The sequence below is a fragment of the Culex quinquefasciatus genome, chromosome 3, assembly GCF_015732765.1.
Source record: "Culex quinquefasciatus strain JHB chromosome 3, VPISU_Cqui_1.0_pri_paternal, whole genome shotgun sequence".
Classification (NCBI taxonomy): domain Eukaryota; kingdom Metazoa; phylum Arthropoda; class Insecta; order Diptera; family Culicidae; genus Culex; species Culex quinquefasciatus.
In genome coordinates, this window is record NC_051863.1 from 150,715,119 (window position 1) to 150,735,007 (window position 19,889).

At 36.3% G+C, this 19,889-nt stretch overlaps 1 protein-coding gene across 1 annotated transcript; it reads left to right on the forward strand.

Moving 5' to 3' along the window:
• Nucleotides 1–2,664: 2,664 nt before the first annotated feature.
• On the forward strand, nt 2,665–11,557 carry LOC119769300. The gene is made up of 5 exons (XM_038261276.1): nt 2,665–3,534; nt 9,057–9,530; nt 9,590–9,852; nt 9,894–11,006; nt 11,069–11,557. Exons 1-5 carry the CDS (start codon nt 3,321–3,323, stop codon nt 11,555–11,557), a joined length of 2,553 nt encoding a protein of 850 aa, XP_038117204.1. The 5' UTR covers nt 2,665–3,320.
• Nucleotides 11,558–19,889: the final 8,332 nt, after the last annotated feature.

The following is a 19,889-nucleotide window of genomic DNA, read 5'->3' on the forward strand; positions in this document are numbered from 1 at the left end:
ATGGAAACGTATTGTATATGTTTTTTTGAAAATAAAAACGGGATTTTTCAACGTGCTACGTGCAAAAACGGGAAAGTGACGAAATCGGCAAAAAAAATTCGAGGAATATAAAACAAAAATATTTTCAGGCATAGGCTTTTTGGTCCAGACACATAAAAACGGTAATTTTTTGAAAAAAAAACGAAAATTAGTGTCAGAGATCACGGCGGCTATAACGGCTTTTTGAAAACTCACCCGAGAATTGTTTTTCTTTTTGTATGTACATATTAATTTTCTTAAACCCTGCGGTTTCGTCAACTTACTGAGAAAAGGCTATAAAATCTCTTCAAAAATAAACTTCTTTATTAGACTCCGTAGACCCACCTTCACGTATACCTATAGACTCAGAATCAAATTCTGAACCAATGTCTGTGCGTGTGTCTGGATGTGAGTCAGTGCACACAAAAAATATGCACTCGATTATCTCTGAACTGGCTGAGGCGATTTGGACTGTGTTGGCCTCATTCGATTCGTCTTGGGACAGATCCTAGTTATGCAAAAATCGAGTTGGCTTAACACCTAAACTACCATGCAAGCGAAAAAAGGCGAAGTCCAACTTCAAACAGCTGTATCTCGGCTCCCTGTGGACGGATTTTCAAAATTCAAGAAGCAAAAGATGCGGACAGATCTCTAGATTATTTTGCTTTTTGAAAAGTCAAAAACAGAGGCACTTACCCTAAGTTATTCCCAAAACCAACCAGGTAACTTTTTTTTAGCCCTCTATTTTCTAGTTGTTTTGCATGTTGGATCGAATGTTGAATGACAATTTGTTTAAAATTTTATCATAATGCAAGTTACAGTACAATTATAATATCCAATACCATATTGGACTGATCTGGACACATTGGGACCGGTTCCAGGTTCTCCGGTGAAACCCGGAATATCCTCAATTCCAGAGTATTTTCAAAAATTTTATTAGGGTGGCAATATGGGTATCAAAATTCAGCATTTTCAAAATCAAGCTCACTGATGACGCTGAAAACCATTTTGGACATATCTGGCCACTTTGGGACCGGTTCCAGGTTCTCCGGTGGAATCCGGAATATCCCCAATTCTACAGTATTTTCATGAATTTTATTAGAGTGGCAATATGGGTATCAAAATTCAGCATTTTCAAAATCAAGCTCATTGATGACGCTGAAAACCATTTTGGACATATCTGGCCACTTTGGGACCGGTTCCAGGTTCTCCGGTGGAACCCGGAATATACCAACTACGGAGTATTTTCAAGAAATTTATTAGAGTGGCAATATGGGTATCAAAATTCAGCATTTTCAAAATAAAACTCATTGATGACGCTAAAACCATTTTTGGATACTTCTGGCCATTTTGGGACCGATTCCAGGTTCTCCGGTGGAATCCGGAATATCCCCAATTCTACAGTATTTTCATGAATTTTATTAGAGTGGCAATATGGGTATCAAAATTCAGCATTTTCAAAATAAAACTCATTGATTACGCTGAAAACCATTTTGAACATATCTGGCCATTTCGGGACCGGTTCCAGGTTTTCCGGTGGAACCCGGAATATCCCCAATTACAGAGCAATTTCAAGAATTTTGTTAGAGTGGCAATATGGGTATCAAAATTTAGCATTTTCAAAATCAAGCTCACTGATGACGCTGAAAACCATTTTGGACATATCTGGCCACTTTGGGACCGGTTCCAGATTCTCCGGTGGAACCCGGAATATCCCCAATTCCAGAGTATTTTCAAGAATTTTATTGGAGTGGCAATATGGGTATCAAAATTCAGCATTTCCAAAATCAAGCTCACTGATGACGCTGAAAACCATTTTGGACATATCTGGCCACTTTGGGACCGGTTCCAGATTCTCCGGTGGAACCCGGAATATCCCCAATTCTACAGTATTTTCAAGAATTTTATCAGAGTGGCAATATGGGTGTCAAAATTCAGCATTTTCAAAATCAAGCTCATTGATGACGCAAAAAACTATTTTGAACATATCTGGCCACTTTGGAACCGGTTCCAGGTTCTCCGGTGGAACTACGGAGTATTTTCAAGAAATTTATTAGAGTGGCAATATGGGTATCAAAATTCAGCATTTTCAAAATAAAACTCATTGATGACGCTAATACCCATTTTGGACATATCTGGCCATTTTGGGACCGGTTCCAGGTTTTCCGGTGAAACCCGGAATATCCCCAATTACAGAGCAATTTCAAGAATTTTATTGGAGTGGCAATACGCATAACAAAATTTAGCATTTTCAAAATCATTCCAAAAATAATTTGAGTGTCAACAAAAACTTTATTTTGAAAATGCTGAATTTTGATACCCATATTGCCATCTAGGAAAAGCTCCGTAATTGGGGTTGTTCCGGGTTCCACTGGAGAACCTGGAACCGGTCCCAAAGTGGCCAGATATGTCCAAAATAGTTTTTAGTTTTTATTTTAATCAATGAGCTTGATTTGGAAATGCTGAATTTTGATACCAATATTGCCAATCCAATAAAATTCTTGAAAATACTCTGGCATTGGGGGTATTCCGGGTTCTACTGGAGAACCTGGAACCGGTCCCAAAGTGGCCAGATATGTCCAAAATGGTCTTTAGCGTCATCAATAAATGCTGAATTTGGATACCCATAATGCTCCCCCAGCGAACGACTGGACAACGCGTACCATAGGTACTTCAAGTACCGTAGGTATAAAATAGACCCACCAAGTGGTCCTTTAGCCTCTTGTTCAGTAACTCCGATACCCTGGCCTCCCCGCGGCGCTGGCCGGGATACTAGTAACCATTGGAGAGATCGGGTAACCAACCCCGGTGGGAACTTTGGTAGTATGCTGACAGGGTAAGGGGGGCTCCACCCTCTTCGGAGGGTGTAGCTGTACCGTTAGGCTTCGAGACAAAAGTCCCCGTTACGGTGTCGAGAGAAAACCGCAGCTGGGTCCCGGAAGCTGCAAGGTGGCAGCCCCACCCCGAGACTAGGTATTCGCAGCCCTGGTTAGGCGGCATACCGAAGCGAAACACCAACTCAGAAAAACAAAAGAAGAAATTCAGGACGGATAAATCGGCATCAGACCAGGCGATGTAAAAAGGACAACGATTGGAAACTCGGTACTTGGAACGTTCGAACTCTCCAAGATCCTGCACGTGCTGGCCTTCTTGCCCGGGAGCTGCACAAGCTGAACGTGCATGTGGCCGCCATCCAGGAAGTTCGATGGCCCGGTCATGGAGAGCGAGAATTCACGGCGGTGGACCCCATCGCCAACACCTCTTTCAAGTACCACATCTACTACAGTGGCGGCGAAAAGGCGATGCACGGAGTCGGTTTTGTAGTGATTGGGGATCAGAAGAACCGAGTCATCAAGTGGAAGGTGGTGAATGACCGGATCTGCGTGTTGAGAATAAAGGGCAAATTCTTCAACTACAGCCTGATCAACATCTACGCGCCGACAAACGACAAGCCCGATGACGATAAAGACGCTTTCTACGAGCGTCTCGACAAGACCTATGGAGAGTGCCCAAGACCAGTGTTGCCACATGCTCATCTGTATCAGAGGGTCCAAAAATCTGTCTTATCTGCACCAAGCATAGCGAATATCTGTACCATTATCTGTACGGTATATTTTTTGTAAAAAACTTTTTTTTAACATGCATTTTGAACAATCTTATGACAATACTAAATGCTGATATGCAGCTCGGAAGGAACGCAAAACTCCATATAAAAAAAACGCCCAAGAAACGGTCAAGGAAAGACGTTTCTTCGCTTTCTTTTGTAATCGATATTATAATATTGAAAATTCCAAAGTGCCTTATGATGCCGAATCTCAAAAAGCAGAATCTTGAAATTAAAAGGAAGGATTTTGTATTTTGCTTGAAAAGAAGTAAACCAAAGAGAAAATCCATAAACGCACAAATTCAAAAATACAAATATTAAAAACAACATTTCAAAATTGAGAAATAAAAAATTCTGCGATTAAAAAAATTAAAAGAAACATGTATACAAAACAAAATTTAAAAATAACAAATTCAAAGCTTAAAAATTCTAATAATTAAAAATTAATAAAATAAAAAATATATAATTTAATAATTCCAAAATTCAAAATCCTTCAGATTAAAAATTTAAAAAATATCAAAGAATTTAGGAATTTAAGAATTACAGAATTAAAGATTAAAAAATTTAAAAAATTAAGAATTAAAGAATAAAAGAATTGAAGAATTAAAGAATTAAAGAATTAAAGAATTAAAGAATTAAAGAATTAAAGAATTAAAGAATTAAAGAATTAAAGAATTAAAGAATTAAAGAATTAAAGAATTAAAGAATTAAAGAATTTAAGAATTTAAGAATTTAAGAATTTAAGAATTTAAGAATTTAAGAATTTAAGAATTTAAGAATTTAAGAATTTAAGAATTTAAGAATTTAAGAATTTAAAATTTAATTTAAGAATTTAAGAATTTAAGAATTTAAGAATTTAAGAATTTAAGAATTTAAGAATTTAAGAATTTATGAATTTAGAATTTAAGAATTTAAGAATTTAAGAATTTAAGAATTTAAGAATTTAAGAATTTAAGAATTTAAGAATTTAAGAATTTAAGAATTTAAGAATTTAAGAATTTAAGAATTTAAGAATTTAAGAATTTAAGAATTTAAGAATTTAAGAATTTAAGAATTTAAGAATTTAAGAATTTAAGAATTTAAGAATTTAAAATTTAAAATTTAAGAATTTAAGAATTTAAGAATTTAAGAATTTAAGAATTTAAGAATTTAAGAATTTAAGAATTTAAGAATTTAAGAATTTAAGAATTTAAGAATTTAAGAATTTAAGAATTTAAGAATTTAAAATTTAAGAATTTAAGAATTTAAGAATTTAAGAATTTAAGAATTTAAGAATTTAAGAATTTAAGAATTTAAGAATTTAAGAATTTAAGAATTTAAGAATTTAAGAATTTAAAATTTAAGAATTTAAGAATTTAAATTTAAGAATTTAAGAATTTAAGAATTTAAGAATTTAAGAATTTAAGAATTTAAGAATTTAAGAATTTAAGAATTTAAGAATTTAAGAATTTAAGAATTTAAAATTTAAGAATTTAAGAATTTAAGAATTTAAGAATTTAAGAATTTAAGAATTTAAGAATTTCAGAATTTCAAATTTCAGAATTTCAGAATTTAAGAATTTAAGAATTTAAGAATTTAAGAATTTAAGAATTTAAGAATTTAAGAATTTAAGAATTTAAGAATTTAAGAATTTAAGAATTTAAGAATTTAAGAATTTAAGAATTTAAAATTTAAGAATTTAAGAATTTAAGAATTTAAGAATTTAAGAATTTAAGAATTTAAGAATTTAAGAATTTAAGAATTTAAGAATTTAAAATTTAAGAATTTAAGAATTTAAGAATTTAAGAATTTAAGAATTTAAGAATTTAAGAATTTAAGAATTTAAATTTATGAATTTAAGAATTTAAGAATTTAAGAATTTAAAATTTAAGAATTTAAGAATTTAAGAATTTAAGAATTTAAGAATTTAAGAATTTAAGAATTTAAGAATTTAAGAATTTCAGAATTTCAGAATTTCAGCTTTTCAGAATTTAAGAATTTAAGAATTTAAGAATTTAAGAATTTAAGAATTTAAGAATTTAAGAATTTAAGAATTTAAGAATTTAAGAATTTAAGAATTTAAGAATTTAAGAATTTAAGAATTTAAGAATTTAAGAATTTAAGAATTTCAGAATTTCAGAATTTCAGAATTTCAGAATTTCAGAATTTCAGAATCTAAGAATTTAAGAATTTAAGAATTTAAGAATTTAAGAATTTAAGAATTTAAGAATTTAAGAATTTAAGAATTTAAGAATTTAAGAATTTAAGAATTTAAGAATTTAAGAATTTAAGAATTTAAGAATTTAAGAATTTAAGAATTTAAGAATTTAAGAATTTAAGAATTTAAGAATTTAAGAATTTAAGAATTTAAGAATTTAAGAATTTCAGAATTTCAGAATTTCAGCTTTTCAGAATTTAAGAATTTAAGAATTTAAGAATTTAAGAATTTAAGAATTTAAGAATTTAAGAATTTAAGAATTTAAGAATTTAAGAATTTAAGAATTTAAGAATTTAAGAATTTAAGAATTAAAATTTAAGAATTTAAGAATTTAAGAATTTAAGAATTTAAGAATTTAAGAATTTAAGAATTTCAGAATTTCAGAATTTCAGAATTTCAGAATTTCAGAATTTCAGAATCTAAGAATTTAAGAATTTAAGAATTTAAGAATTTAAGAATTTAAGAATTTAAGAATTTAAGAATTTAAGAATTTAAGAATTTAAGAATTTAAGAATTTAAGAATTTAAGAATTTAAGAATTTAAGAATTTAAGAATTTAAGAATTTAAGAATTCATGTTAGACTGTTATCCATATCCATAATATTCAGACTGCAATCCCGATCGACCCAGTTGAAGGTACAAAACATAGTTTATCGAAAACTTTCAATAAAATTTACTTTAGCCAGATTTTATTTATTAAATGGTTTAATGTGACATAATGACGTTACCTTTCAAGAAACAAATAATAATGTTTTGAATAACGAGGATTACATTTGTCAATATTCAGGCAACTACAAGGCGGTTGTAAATATTTTTCAAATTTAGTGCATATAAAGTTGTGGCAGTGCGTGGCCGAATGGTTACGCTGTCCGCTTTGTAAGCGGATGATTCTGGGTTCGATTCCCATCTGCTGCAACCTTCCATCGGATGAGGAAGTAAAATGTCGGTCCCGGCCTTGGTTGTTAGGCCGTTAAGTCATTCCAGGTGTAGGAGTCGTTTCCATGCCATAAGTACAAACAACACACCAAACCAAGCCTACTCCGGTGGAATCGCTGGCGGCGGTTGGACTCACAATCCGAAGGTCGTCAGTTCAAACACTGGGGTGGAAGGTTCCTTGGAGTAAAAAGAGGTTTGGGTGCCCTCCCCATTCAAGCCTTCGGACTCCTAGGTTCGAGCAGAAACTTGCAATAGAGACCACAAAAGACCCGGGGGTCGTTAATGTGGATGGTTTGATTTTTTGCATATAAAGTATGGAATACTTGAAAGATAATATTTATTATCAAACTTTTTTTTTTGCAGCAAATGCGTTAAATGCAATAAGCAAGATTATGGATATGAAAAAAATCATTTTTTTCATATTATTTAAAAATATATTCAAATTAATAAATAAATACAATAAACTTTATGCCTCATTATTTTCAGTTGGATTCACCACAACTTTTATTTTGAAGTATTTAAGATTTTATTTTACCTGGGTAATTCTCCGCCAACTCACACAGCAGTTGCCCCGACCCCTCTTCGATTTGCGTGAAACTTTGTCCTAAGGGGTAACTTTTGTCCCTGATCATGAATCCGAGGTCCGTTTTTTGATATCTCGTGACGGAGGGGCGGTACGACCCCTTCCATTTTTGCACATGCGAAAAAAGAGGTGTTTTTCAATAATTTGCAGCCTGAAACGGTGATGAGATAGAAATTTGGCATCAAAGGGACTTTTATGTAAAATTAGACGCCCGATTTGATGACGTACTCAGAATTCCGAAAAAACGTATTTTTCATCGAAAAAAACAATAAAAAAGTTTTAAAAATTCTCCCATTTTCCGTTACTCGACTGTAAAAATTTTGGAACATGTCATTTTATGGGAAATTTAATGTACTTTTCGAATCTACATTGTCCCAGAAGGGTCATTTTTTCATTTAGAACAAAATTTTTCATTTTAAAATTTCGTGTTTTTCTAACTTTGCAGGGTTATTTTTTAGAGTGTAACAATGTTCTACAAAGTTGTAGAGCAGACAATTACAAAAATTTTGATATATATACATAAGGGGTTTGCTTATAAACATCACAAGTTATCACGATTTTACGAAAAAAAGTTTTAAAAAAGTTGGTCGTCATCGATCATGGCCGTTCATGGTCACCCGCGACAGACACGGACGACGAAACAAAGAGAAACGCAAAAAGTAACTTTTTCAAAACTTTCAAAAACACGAAATTTTAAAATGAAAAATTTTGTTCTAAATGAAAAAATGACCCTTCTGGGACAATGTAGATTCGAAAAGTACATTAAATTTCCCATAAAATGACATGTTCCAAAATTTTTTACAGTCGAGTAACGGAAAATGGGAGAATTTTTAAAACTTTTTTATTGTTTTTTTCGATGAAAAATACGTTTTTCGGAATTCTGAGTACGTCATCAAATCGGGCGTCTAATTTTACATAAAAGTCCCTTTGATGCCAAATTTCTATCTCATCACCGTTTCAGGCTGCAAATTATTGAAAAACACCTCTTTTTCGCATGTTCAAAATGGAAGGGGTCGTACCGCCCTCCGTCACGAGATATCAAAAACGGACCTCGGATTCGTGATCAGGGACAAAAGTTACCCCTTAGGGCAAAGTTTCACGCAAATCGAAGAGGGGTCGGGGCAACTTTTCCCGATTTCGTGTGAGTTGGTAGAGAATTACCCACCTGTGTTCTCCTTCATTTCAAAATCATTTTTGAGAAGAATGGGAAATGCTGGAAATTATGTTATAACCTTGGTTATAACTATATTAGAACGAAATGCATTATGTTTATTAGGTGCTTGTCGGTACTGAAACCTGGTTAGCAATGAGTCGGCTTTTGTAAATACAGTTCTCTTAAACCTAAGAGTAACTACAGAGGATCTTGTGTGTAAATGTTAGTGGAAGGGTTAGTATTGAGAGAGATTGCTAGTTCAATATATTCTAGCATAACTGGATCTAAGATTGTTAAAAAATATAAGCATGATCCAATTCTAAATATTTCAAAAGTTAAACTAGATTTAATCAATGAAAAGTTCTTAAATATTGAGATAATTGCAATAACTTAACTATTCAATAATATCATTTTGAGTAAGAATCTGTTTTATCTGAAAATCTGTACAAATCTGTACGGTGACCCAAATATCTGTCATCTGTACGTACAGATTCTGTACTCAGATCTTTGCTGAAAATCTGTACCATGACAGACAAATCTGTACATGTGGCAACGCTGCCCAAGACACGACGTGAAGATAGTCATCGGAGACGCAAACGCGCAGGTCGGAAAGGAAGCCTTCTTCCATCCTGTCATCGGCAAGGAGAGCCTTCATCCTCGCACGAATGACAACGGCCTACGTTTGGTCAATTTCGCCGCAGCCAGAGGAATGGCTATCTGTAGCACCTTCTTTGCGCGCAAGAACATTCGGAAGCACACCTGGCGCCACCCAAATGGCGAATCGTGCACTCAAATCGATCACGTTTTGGTGGATGGTCGACACTTCTCGGACGTGATGGACGTCCGATCGTACAGAGGACCGAACATCGACTCTGATCACTTCCTGGTAGCGTGCAAGATCCGAGCTAGGCTGTCGAACGTGTTGACCCCACGGACTGCGAGGATAGCGCGGTTGAACGTCCAGCGCCTCGCGAGCAGCGACGTTGCTGCAGAGTACAGTCGGAAGCTCGACGAGCGGATCAACGAGGACGCGCCTACAGGTAACCTGGATGAGCAATGGGAGCCCTCCAGAGCATCGTCAACACAACGGCTACCGAAGTGATTGGCACGACCAGAGGACGCAAACCCAAAGGGTGGTTCGATGCGGAGTGCCAGCGAGTGACGGACGAGAAGAACGAGGCCAGAAAGCGTATGCTGGTTAAGGGTACGCGCCGAAACTGTGAGCGATACAGTGAGCTGCGAAGAGCTGAGAAACGAACCCACCGCCGAAAAGAACGGGAGTACGACGAGAGAGTACTTGCCGAAGCTCAAGCACAGTACAACGCGAATGATAAGCGGAGGTTTTATGCAACTGTCAACGGTGTAAGAAGAAAGCGACGCCTTCCTGTTATGTGCAACGACAGGAAGGTAACCTGTTGACAGATAAGACAGCGGTAGCGGCCAGGTGGAAGGAGCACTTCCAACAGCTGTTGAACGGTGAGACGCGAGAGGGAATCGTCGAGGACAGGATGAACGTTGAGGATGATGGAATAGCTGTGGACCCGCCTACGTTGGAGGACGTGGAAAAAGCCGTAAAGGAGCTCAAGAACGCGAAATCCGCGGGAAAGGACGGACTTCCGGCCGAACTTTTCAAGCACGGGAGCGCGCGGATGATCGAGATTCTGCACCAAATCGTCCAGCGAATTTGGTGCGAAGAACAGCTTCCGACCGACTGGTTAGACGGGCTCATCACCCCAATCTACAAGAAAGGGCAAAGACTCGATTGTGCCAACTATCGAGGCATCACAATCCTCAACTCAGCGTACAAAGTACTATCCCGAATCCTGTGGAGCAAGCTGAGACCCTTGACCGAGACCTTTGTCGGCGAATACCAGTGCGGTTTTCGAGCGGGTCGGTCAACGACGGATCAGATGTTCACTCTGCGACAAATCCTCGACAAGTTCCGGGAGTACAACCTGCAAACACACCATTTGTTCATCGACTTCAAGGCGGCGTACGATTCAGTCAAAAGAAACGAACTTTGGAAAATTATGCTAGAACACGGCTTTCCGGCGAAGCTAATTAGACTGATTCGTGCAACGCTCGACGGAGCAAAATCAAGCGTGCGAATAGCTAACGAGACATCTGAAGCTTTCGTTACGTTGGATGGATTGAAGCAGGGCGATGCTCTCTCGAACTTACTGTTCATCATAGTGTTGGAGGGTGCTGCTCGAAGGGCAGGCGTGCAAAGAAACGGAACACTCATCACTAAATCGCACATGCTGCTTGGATACGCTGACGACATCGACATCATTGGTATCGACCGTCGGTCAGTGGAGGAGGCGTTCGTCCCTTTCAAGCGGGAAGCTGCGAAGATCGGACTGACCATCAACACTGCCAAGACCAAGTATCTGGTTGCTGGCAGAGCGCGTGGCAGTGCAGGTGATGGTGTTTCGGAGGTGGAAATAGATGGAGAAAGATATGAGGTGGTGGATGAGTTTGTATATCTTGGTACACTTGTGACGTGCGACAACGATGTGAGCTGCGAAGTGAAACGGCGGATTAGTGCTGCAAACAGGGCCTTCTACGGTCTTCGTAGCCAGCTAAGGTCCCGCAGCCTAAGGACGCCTACGAAAATCACGCTGTACAGGACCTTGATACTCCTGTAGCTCTTTACGGTCACGAGTCGTGGACGCTAAAGGAGGCTGACCAGAGAGCACTTGGGGTCTTCGAGCGGAGAATCCTGCGTACTATCTTCGGCGGCAAGCAAGTAGGAGACCGGTGGCGCAGGCGCATGAACTTCGAGCTGTACCAAGACTACAAACATGCTGATATCGTAAAAGTCATCAAGCACGACAGGCTGAAGTGGGCTGGACATGTAGCCAGAATGTCGGACGAGCGGGCGGCTAAAACGATATTCAGCAGCGAACCTGGACGGGGTCGTCGGCTTCGTGGAAGGCCTCGTACGCGTTGGCTGTGTGCAGTCGACGAAGATGCAAGAGCGGCCAACATTGTGGGCGACTGGAGACGAGCGGCCCAAGATCGAGCATCCTGGAAATCTTCGATTAGTTCAGCGTTGGGTCGATAGACCTGTTGCTGATAAAGTAAAGTAAGTAATGCTCCCCCAATAAATTTCTTGAAAATACTCCGTAGTTGGGATATTCCGGGTTTCACCGGAGAACCTGGAACCGATCCCAAAATGACCAGATATGTCCAAAATGGTTCTCAGCGTCATCAATAAGCTTGATTTTGAAAATGCTGAATTTTGATACCCATATTGCCACTCTAATAAAATTCTTGAAAATACTCTGGAATTGGGGATATTCCGGGTTTCACCGGAGAACCTGGAACCGGTCCCAAAGTGGCCAGATATGTCCAAAATGGTTTTCAGCGTCATCAGTGAGCTTGATTTTGAAAATGCTGAATTTTGATACCCATATTGCCACTCTAATAAAATTCTTGAAAATACTCTGGAATTGGGGATATTCCGGGTTTCACCGGAGAACCTGGAACCGGTCCTAAAGTGGCCAGATATGTCCAAAATGGTTTTCAGCGTCATCAGTGAGCTTGATTTTGAAAATGCTGAATTTTGATACCCATATTGCCATTCTAATAAAATTCTTGAAAATACTCTGGAATTGGGGATATTCCGGGTTCCACCGGAGAACCTGGAACCGGTCCCTAAGTGGCCAGATATGTCCAAAATGGTTTTCAGCGTCATCAGTGAGCTTGATTTTGAAAATGCTGAATTTTGATACCCATATTGCCACTCTAATAAAATTCTTGAAAATACTCTGGAATTGGAGATATTCCGGGTTTCACCGGAGAACCTGGAATCGGTCCCAAAGTGGCCAGATATGTCCAAAATGGTTTTCAGCGTCATCAGTGAGCTTGATTTTGAAAATGCTGAATTTTGATACCCATATTGCCACTCTAATAAAATTCTTGAAAATACTCTGGAATTGGGGATATTCCGGGTTCCACCGGAGAACCTGGAACCGGTCCCTAAGTGGCCAGATATGTCCAAAATGGTTTTCAGCGTCATCAGTGAGCTTGATTTTGAAAATGTTGAATTTTGATACCCATATTGCCATTCTAATAAAATTCTTGAAAATACTCTGGAATTGGGGATATTCCGGGTTTCACCGGAGAACCTGGAACCGGTCCCAATGTGGCCAGATCGGTCCAATATGGTATTGGGTATTATAATTGTACTGTAACTTGCATTATGATAAAATTTTAAACAAATTGTCATTCAACATTCGATCCAACATGCAAAACAACTAGAAAATAGAAGGCTAAAAAAAAGTTACCTGGTTGGTTTTGGGAATAATTTAGGGTAAGTGCCTCTGTTTTTGACTTTTCAAAAAGCAAAATAATCTAGAGATCTGTCCGCATCTTTTGCTTCTTGAATTTTGAAAATCCGTCCACAGGGAGCCGAGATACAGCTGTTTGAAGTTGGACTTCGCCTTTTTTCGCTAGCTTGGTAGTTCGCGGGATAATATTGAGGATGGTAGTTTAAGTGTTAAAGGTCGGAAGATTGTAAAAAGGGTGTTTTTTGCAAGAAAACCCACTTGTTAAATATTTGCCTAGAAAGGTAATAAAAAGACCATTCCAATAAGCCTACCAATCTAAGATCTTGAGATTTTAATTATTGATGCAGTTTGGTTCACAATCGTGTCCCTTTTCAGAAAAGCCTACAACATCCAGTACACCATATTCTTTTTTTAAGTCACCTTTTTTTAAACGATTCTCGATTTACGCAACTTTTTTTAAGTCATGACTTAAAAATAGAATGTCCATGACTTAAATTGAGAATATGACTTAAGAGCGAGTTTTTCACCGATGTGAAACAGGTCGTATCGAGGTGCTCCGATTTGGATGAAAATTTCAGGGTTTGTTTGTCTATACATGAGATGAACTCATGTCAAATATGAGCCCTCTACGACAAAGGGAAGTGGGTTAAAACGGGCATTGAAGTTTGAGGTCCAAAAAACATGAAAAATCTTAAAATTGCTCGCATTTCCGTAAAACTTCATCAATTCCAATTCTCTTAGATGTATTCAAATAGACTTTTGAAGCCCTTCAAAATGTGCTATAGACATCCAGAATTGATTTGACTTTTTCTCTTAGCTTTTGCAAATTACTGTTAAAAATTGATTTTTTTAAAACCTTGATAACTTTTGGCAACAGCCTCCAACACCCATACTCCCATAGGTAAAAAGTTAGGGAATTTCATGGACTATAAGCCTACGGTATTAACTTTTTGGCCAATCACAGTTTTTCTCATAGTTTTACGATTTTTATAGAACAAACATTATACAACGTTAGTTTTTGCCCTGTGGGCCTCCATAGCGGCACTTTTTGGTCTCAATTTTGACATATTCGGAATCCTCAGAAAATTTTACATTAGATTGAGGTGTTGGAATTTTGAATTTGATTGGAAAAAATGCCATTTAGAATTAATTAAAATATTATTTAGCATTTTGTCAGATTAGGGGTAAAACAAGTTTTCGCCTACTTGATACAGCATTTGACGTATTGATCACAGGGTAAATAAGATCGATTTCTTTTTTCAAAAATGTTTTATTTAATTATTTTTTAAATCAAAATTACAACTCCAATACTTCTAAATTCCAATACTTGAAATTGTCCGAGGATTCCAAATATGACAAAATTGAGACCAAAAAGAGTCATCCCAACACATCAGAAAAGTAGTCTACCATACTAACTGAAGCTATGCGGATATATTCCGGGCTAAAAAAAAACCGTCGACTTCTTGCATGTTAGGGCGGTAGATTCACAGATCTTAACTCTAGGAAGTCTTTGGATGACCCAGGACATCCAAACACATCCCAACACCCCAGCAAAGTAGTCTACCATACTCACTGAAGCTATGCGGATATGTTCCGGGGTCAAAAATCGTCGATCCCTTGCTTGTTACGGCGGTAGACCCACAGATCTTAACTTCAGGGAGTCCTTGGATGTCCCAGAACATCTCCAACACATCAGCAAACTAGTCTACCACACTCACTGAAGCTATGCGGATATGTTCCGGGGTCAATAACCGTCGACCTCTTGCTTGTTACGGCGGTAGACCCACAGATCTTAACTCCAGGGAGTTCTTGGATGACCCAGATCATCCCAATAAGTTGTTAAAATAATGATCTGTAGCCTACCACACTCACTGAAGCAGTCTGGGTAGGATCCGTTGTCAAAATCTTGAAGTTTCTACTTGTTTCTTTGGTAATCCTGTTGATTAGAACATCCCAGGTGTTCCAAAACCATGATAAAATGTTTTAATAACATTTCTTAACAAAATACAATTGATACATTTTGAAAATTCTCCGAAAAGTTACGAAATCCCAAATATTCTTAATTTAAGTCATGGACATTCTTATTTTAAACGATTCTCGATTTAAACACCCCCATTTTGTTGTGTAAATCAAGAATATGGTGTATCTTGTTCTATAAATCAAGAGGAAATCATTTTTTTCGCGAATACTTAAAATTTAACCTTATGTGTGGACAAATTTGCTTTGGGTTTTTCTCAGCTTGCTGTTTTTGAATATGGGACATTTATGCGAACATAGGCAATTCATAAATTTCAACTCTCGTTTTGAAGTGCTACAAAACGTACCATACATATCCGAGATTGGGTTGACTTTTTCTTATAACTTTTGCGGCTTGTTATTTCAATTTTTATTTTTTTTTTGTTTTAGGAGGCCGATGCAAATATTTTTCAAATTTTTTGTCCCTCGGCTCTGGCCGGGATCGAGGAGGGGGGGGGGGGTGTCAAACAAATTAAAAAAATATAAATATTGAAATAACAAGCCATAGTTTCAGCATTACCATAGAAAATTGTTTTAAAATGCATTTTAGACTTGTTCAATTGTTTTGCAATCATTAATTTTCAAACAAAGAAAGATTTGACAAAAACAAAATTTTAGCTATAAAAAACTTAAATATCGAACATTTTCAAAAATTCAGAAGATGTTAATATCAACTCAAACATGCTAAAAGTGATTCTTTATGCAGGGGAACGCATTTTAAATTGATTTCAGCAGATTGTACTTAAATTTATATGGAAATTTTGAAGTTTTTTGGAAAAATTATCTTGTGCCCCCTAATTTTTCGAGCCAACAAAAACATAAACTTTATATAAAAATTGTACCAATCTTATTACACAGCGTAATTACACTGCTCATAACGGAAAACAGAAAATTTTTTCAGTGTGGTATAAACCTGGATAATAAATAAGCTTACGTAAAAATTAAAACAAGTCAAATTGAAAAGCTGTCAAAATAAAACTGATGGGAAATTGTACAAGTTTTTCGGTCAAAAATATATTCGAGACTGAACAGTCAAATCTGTTATAATCAAAAACCACAAAGAAAACTTTTTTTTTCAATATTTTTATTTTTATAACCGCTGTATTAGACATAGGACACTGGTCAAAAAGGAGACGTTTATGTAAAATATTTTGGAAATTTTTTTCCCACCATCCTTTGTTTTGAAAATGTTTACGTTTAGACCACTTTTCCAAAAAACAGTTTTAGTAAATGATGTTTATATTTTTTTTTGGGAGGGACATACCATTCTTTATTTTTCATGAGTCTTTTAGGATATAACCTCAAAAAAATTTGAACGAAAAAAATCGTGGAATAACCTTAAAATTTAACTTAACGGTGCACATCAACCAGAGCTTTTGCACACAGATTTTTGTTACAGACATGTTAGTATCTTCAAAACTACGGTCGATATGATTATACATTCACCCCCTAAAATACTGTTTAGAAAGTAATTTATAACAAAGTTTGACTAATTTTACAATCCCGTTGTTGCAGGATTGGGTCCGTAAGTTTGACATTTTTGCAACAAGAATACAATAACTTCCTTCGTTGCTGTGAAAATTTTCAGAAAGCCAGTCCAATTTTCTACAAGTTTGTCTTTGACCACTTTTTGATATGATGCAGGGGCTTTGAGATGCAGTAATTTTTAAATAGAAAAATACATAAATATTTAAATCACTTACTTACGCCCTTCTTAAATGTCATTTTCGAGTATAATTGACTTTCTCCACAAAAAAAAAAACCTCAAAAGGCCAAGGATAGCATGTCTTCATAGTTTCATTGAAATCGGAGAGGGTTGGTTTTAGCGTACTTTATGGATGACGGCTTAGTTTAAACAAAAAAAATAAATAAAAAAAATACTTGGATCATATGTATTTACCCTGGGGTCAATACGTCAAATGCTGTATAAAATAGGCGAATAACCTTTCGACCCCCAATCCAACAAATTGTTGAAAACCAATTTAGAACTATTGATTACCAGAACTATTTTGTATAAATACCTGAATTATGGTGGATCAAAATAAATTAGTATTTTCATTGGTGTTTTTGAAGTCAGCAGTTAAAAATACTACGCTTTAATAATTTAAACCCAAAAAGTTCCTCCACAGCGCCATTCTCTTTCCATAAACAGGTGGAGAAAACAAAAAAAAATGAGAAAAGTGCGGTAAAAAACATAAACGTGCCTTCTGCTTTCCTCAACTTTCAGGTTGGGTGGAAACTTCCCAGTGTCAGTCTGGGTTCGTGAAATGACGACACGCGGGAGTGGGTGTGAGTAAAAGCGTAACGCCAAAGCTTTTCCATGTCGCGTGGCTTGCGCGGTATCAAGGAAAACGCGGCAAAGGAGGAAAAGTGGGGGCTTAAAAAACTCAATCAAAGAGTAATAAAAGCCGACGAAGATGCTGTTAGGGAAAGGAGCAGTGGCACGCACGCTCACATTCATGAAGAGTTTTTTTCTTCACGAGGTGTGATAAGTGGGTGGTTTTTGGAAGGTATAAAATCTGAGAACTTAACATTTTCTTTGTGTTGTTTCCCACAAAATTCACAAACATTTAGCTGTAAATTTCGATCCCACAAAAACTCATACATTCACTGTGGTAATGGAAACCTCAAAATAATTAAGTAACCCAAAGACCCACTCTCAGTTCCGAGATCCGCCAGCATTGTCGCTACCAAATGGACCGTTTCATGCCAGCTGAACCGACGACGATGGTCAGCCGTTTTCGCAATCGAATCCGTCGTCGAATCGACAGTCCATCAGTCCCGAGCCAGCTGTGGCCAGGTTCCGTCCCGCAATTTGCAAGCAGAGAGCCCGCAGGCCAAATCGATTTCGACCGTCGAAATCGCGTAATTGAATTGTGCCACAATATCCTGCACACTTTGCACTTTCGTCCCCGCACTTGGGGACTCATTTTTGGGGCGCAATGCCTCGGCCTCGGTTGAGGTTACAGAGTTGCTAGGGTGGAATTTCGGGCCGGCCCCGCGGGCCATCCCAGTCGGAATCGATTTTGATACAGTTCCGAGTCGTCCGGGTTGGGAGTGGAGTTGAGGAAAAAAAATGTGTGCGATGGGAATCAATTTTCTGGAAATGAAACCCTTAATTACTGTTTCGTGGTTATATTCGCAGTTTGAGAAGTGATTAAAACATTGTTGCGCTTATGGTAAGGAATAAGAAAATTAATTAGAGTAATGTTTAATTGTTGCCTGATTATGTATTTTTTTATTAATCAACAACATGATTGATTTTGGGTATATTCAGTAGCGTGCCCAGCTCCTCGAGAAAGGTGGGGCAATTATATTAACGTTTTGAAAATTTCGTCGTTTATGGACGCCCCCTTACTAAAATTAGAACAAATTTCTTAGGGTGGTGGGGCAGTTGCCCCACCCTGTGCACGCTAGTGGGTATATTTACCACTAGTGGACACCCTAGTAGAGTCGACCAGCATTTTCCACAAGTTCTAAATATTTGTAGCGCTATTAATTAACCCAGAATTATAGAACCAAGAATCACGAAGTTCTTGGAAAAAAAAGTTTTTCGATTGTCTGTTTTGGACTCCCTTTTCCTATGGTGGACCCTTATGTCACAGAAGGAATCGCAGATTCTGATTTTTTTTAACTTTATTTTTTTAAGAGTAAAAACTGGAATGAATACAAACATTTCCATACGTGTTCACAGTAAAAAAAATCATTGTAAAATTCCATCTAAAAAGGAGTACATCTTTTATGTCAGAAAAAAGCTTAAATTTTACTTCTAATAATGTGTATATTTACATCTGGTAGACGCTAGGAAAAAATATCTGTTATCCCAAAAAAATATCATATCTGCGATAGTTATACCTAATTTGATAAGTCCGCACGGCCATCTCGCCGCTGTGAAAACAAAACGATCAAAGCCAATGTGGCTCTATTTGTTCCGTACATTGTATACTGTATTTACTGCATAATTGTTTCTTTTGTATGTTTAAAAATATAATTATTTGAGATTAAAACAAATAATAGTATAAAACATATTTGTTTGAGGATTCAAAATTACATTTCAATTGTTTACATGCTTATAAACTAATGCCAAATATGTCAAAATTGTCCCGCGGTGTACTTTTTCGTGAACTTTAAGGAAATGACGGTTTTTTCAGAGCTAAATCGACATATTTCGTTGAAGGTGTCTGTAGCAACTTTCATATATTTACATTGACTAAACTAAACTAACAAAACTAATGTGAATGATTTTCTAAACAAAATTAAAAACTTTTCATTGCACAACTAATCGTAAATATCGATAAAATAATTCAAATTTTAGCATTTTACCATGCCCAACTTGATAAATTTAACCAACAAATTTAAACCAGGAAAACAAATTCTCTGACCCGAATAAACTATTGCGTTTATAGATATTATCAATTAAATCAGAATCTAGCAAAAGTTCGTGAATATTGTTTGAGAATAAAATATCAGCATTTTTCATTTTAATTTTAGCAGAAATAAACACAATCTCGTAAAATCAATAACAATCTTCTTCAATTTCCAAGATATAAGTTTCGAAGCTCTTCCCATCCAAGCATTCGACGGTTAAAGTTCTAAAGGTTTGAATGTGATTATAGAGACCGTTAATATTTATAGTTTATTGAAAAAATGTTTTCGTTTTAGCTTTTTCAAACAATTTATTACAATTACACCATGCTTCAAACTAGCATTCTCCTAATTTTTTTGAAAAAGAGCGAAAGAGCCGTTCAAAAGAGCCGCGAAAATGAGCGGGCTTCTAAAAAAAGAGCGATTTTGAACTTATTAGATTCAAAGCTGTGAAAAACAGTTTTCAAGATTTTTTTATACTTGAATGTTATACCAGGTCTTCAATTTTTTAAAAGATGCGAAACTGTTTTTTTTATATTGCAATGTTTATTCTAAAAAAATAAATAAACTGATTTTTTTTTTCATATTGAAATTGGCAAAAATACAAAAATTATGAGAAATAAAAATTATACAAAAAAATCCCATAGAAAACAAGGGGGGACAAAATGTGGTTCAAACTTGCGTGACAAAGTGTGACGTAGGGGGAGAGCCGATTTTTGCGTC

Excerpts from the sequence above, each read along its gene's own strand:
- LOC119769300 (XM_038261276.1), top strand. The coding sequence starts at position 3,321 with ATGCACGGAGTCGGTTTTGTAGTGATTGGGGATCAGAAGAACCGAGTC. Across the intron at positions 9,531-9,589 it reads CAACGAGGACGCGCCTACAG|TGATTGGCACGACCAGAGGA; the intron begins GTAACCTGGATG and ends CGGCTACCGAAG. Across the intron at positions 9,853-9,893 it reads TTTATGCAACTGTCAACGGT|GAAGGTAACCTGTTGACAGA; the intron begins GTAAGAAGAAAG and ends GTGCAACGACAG.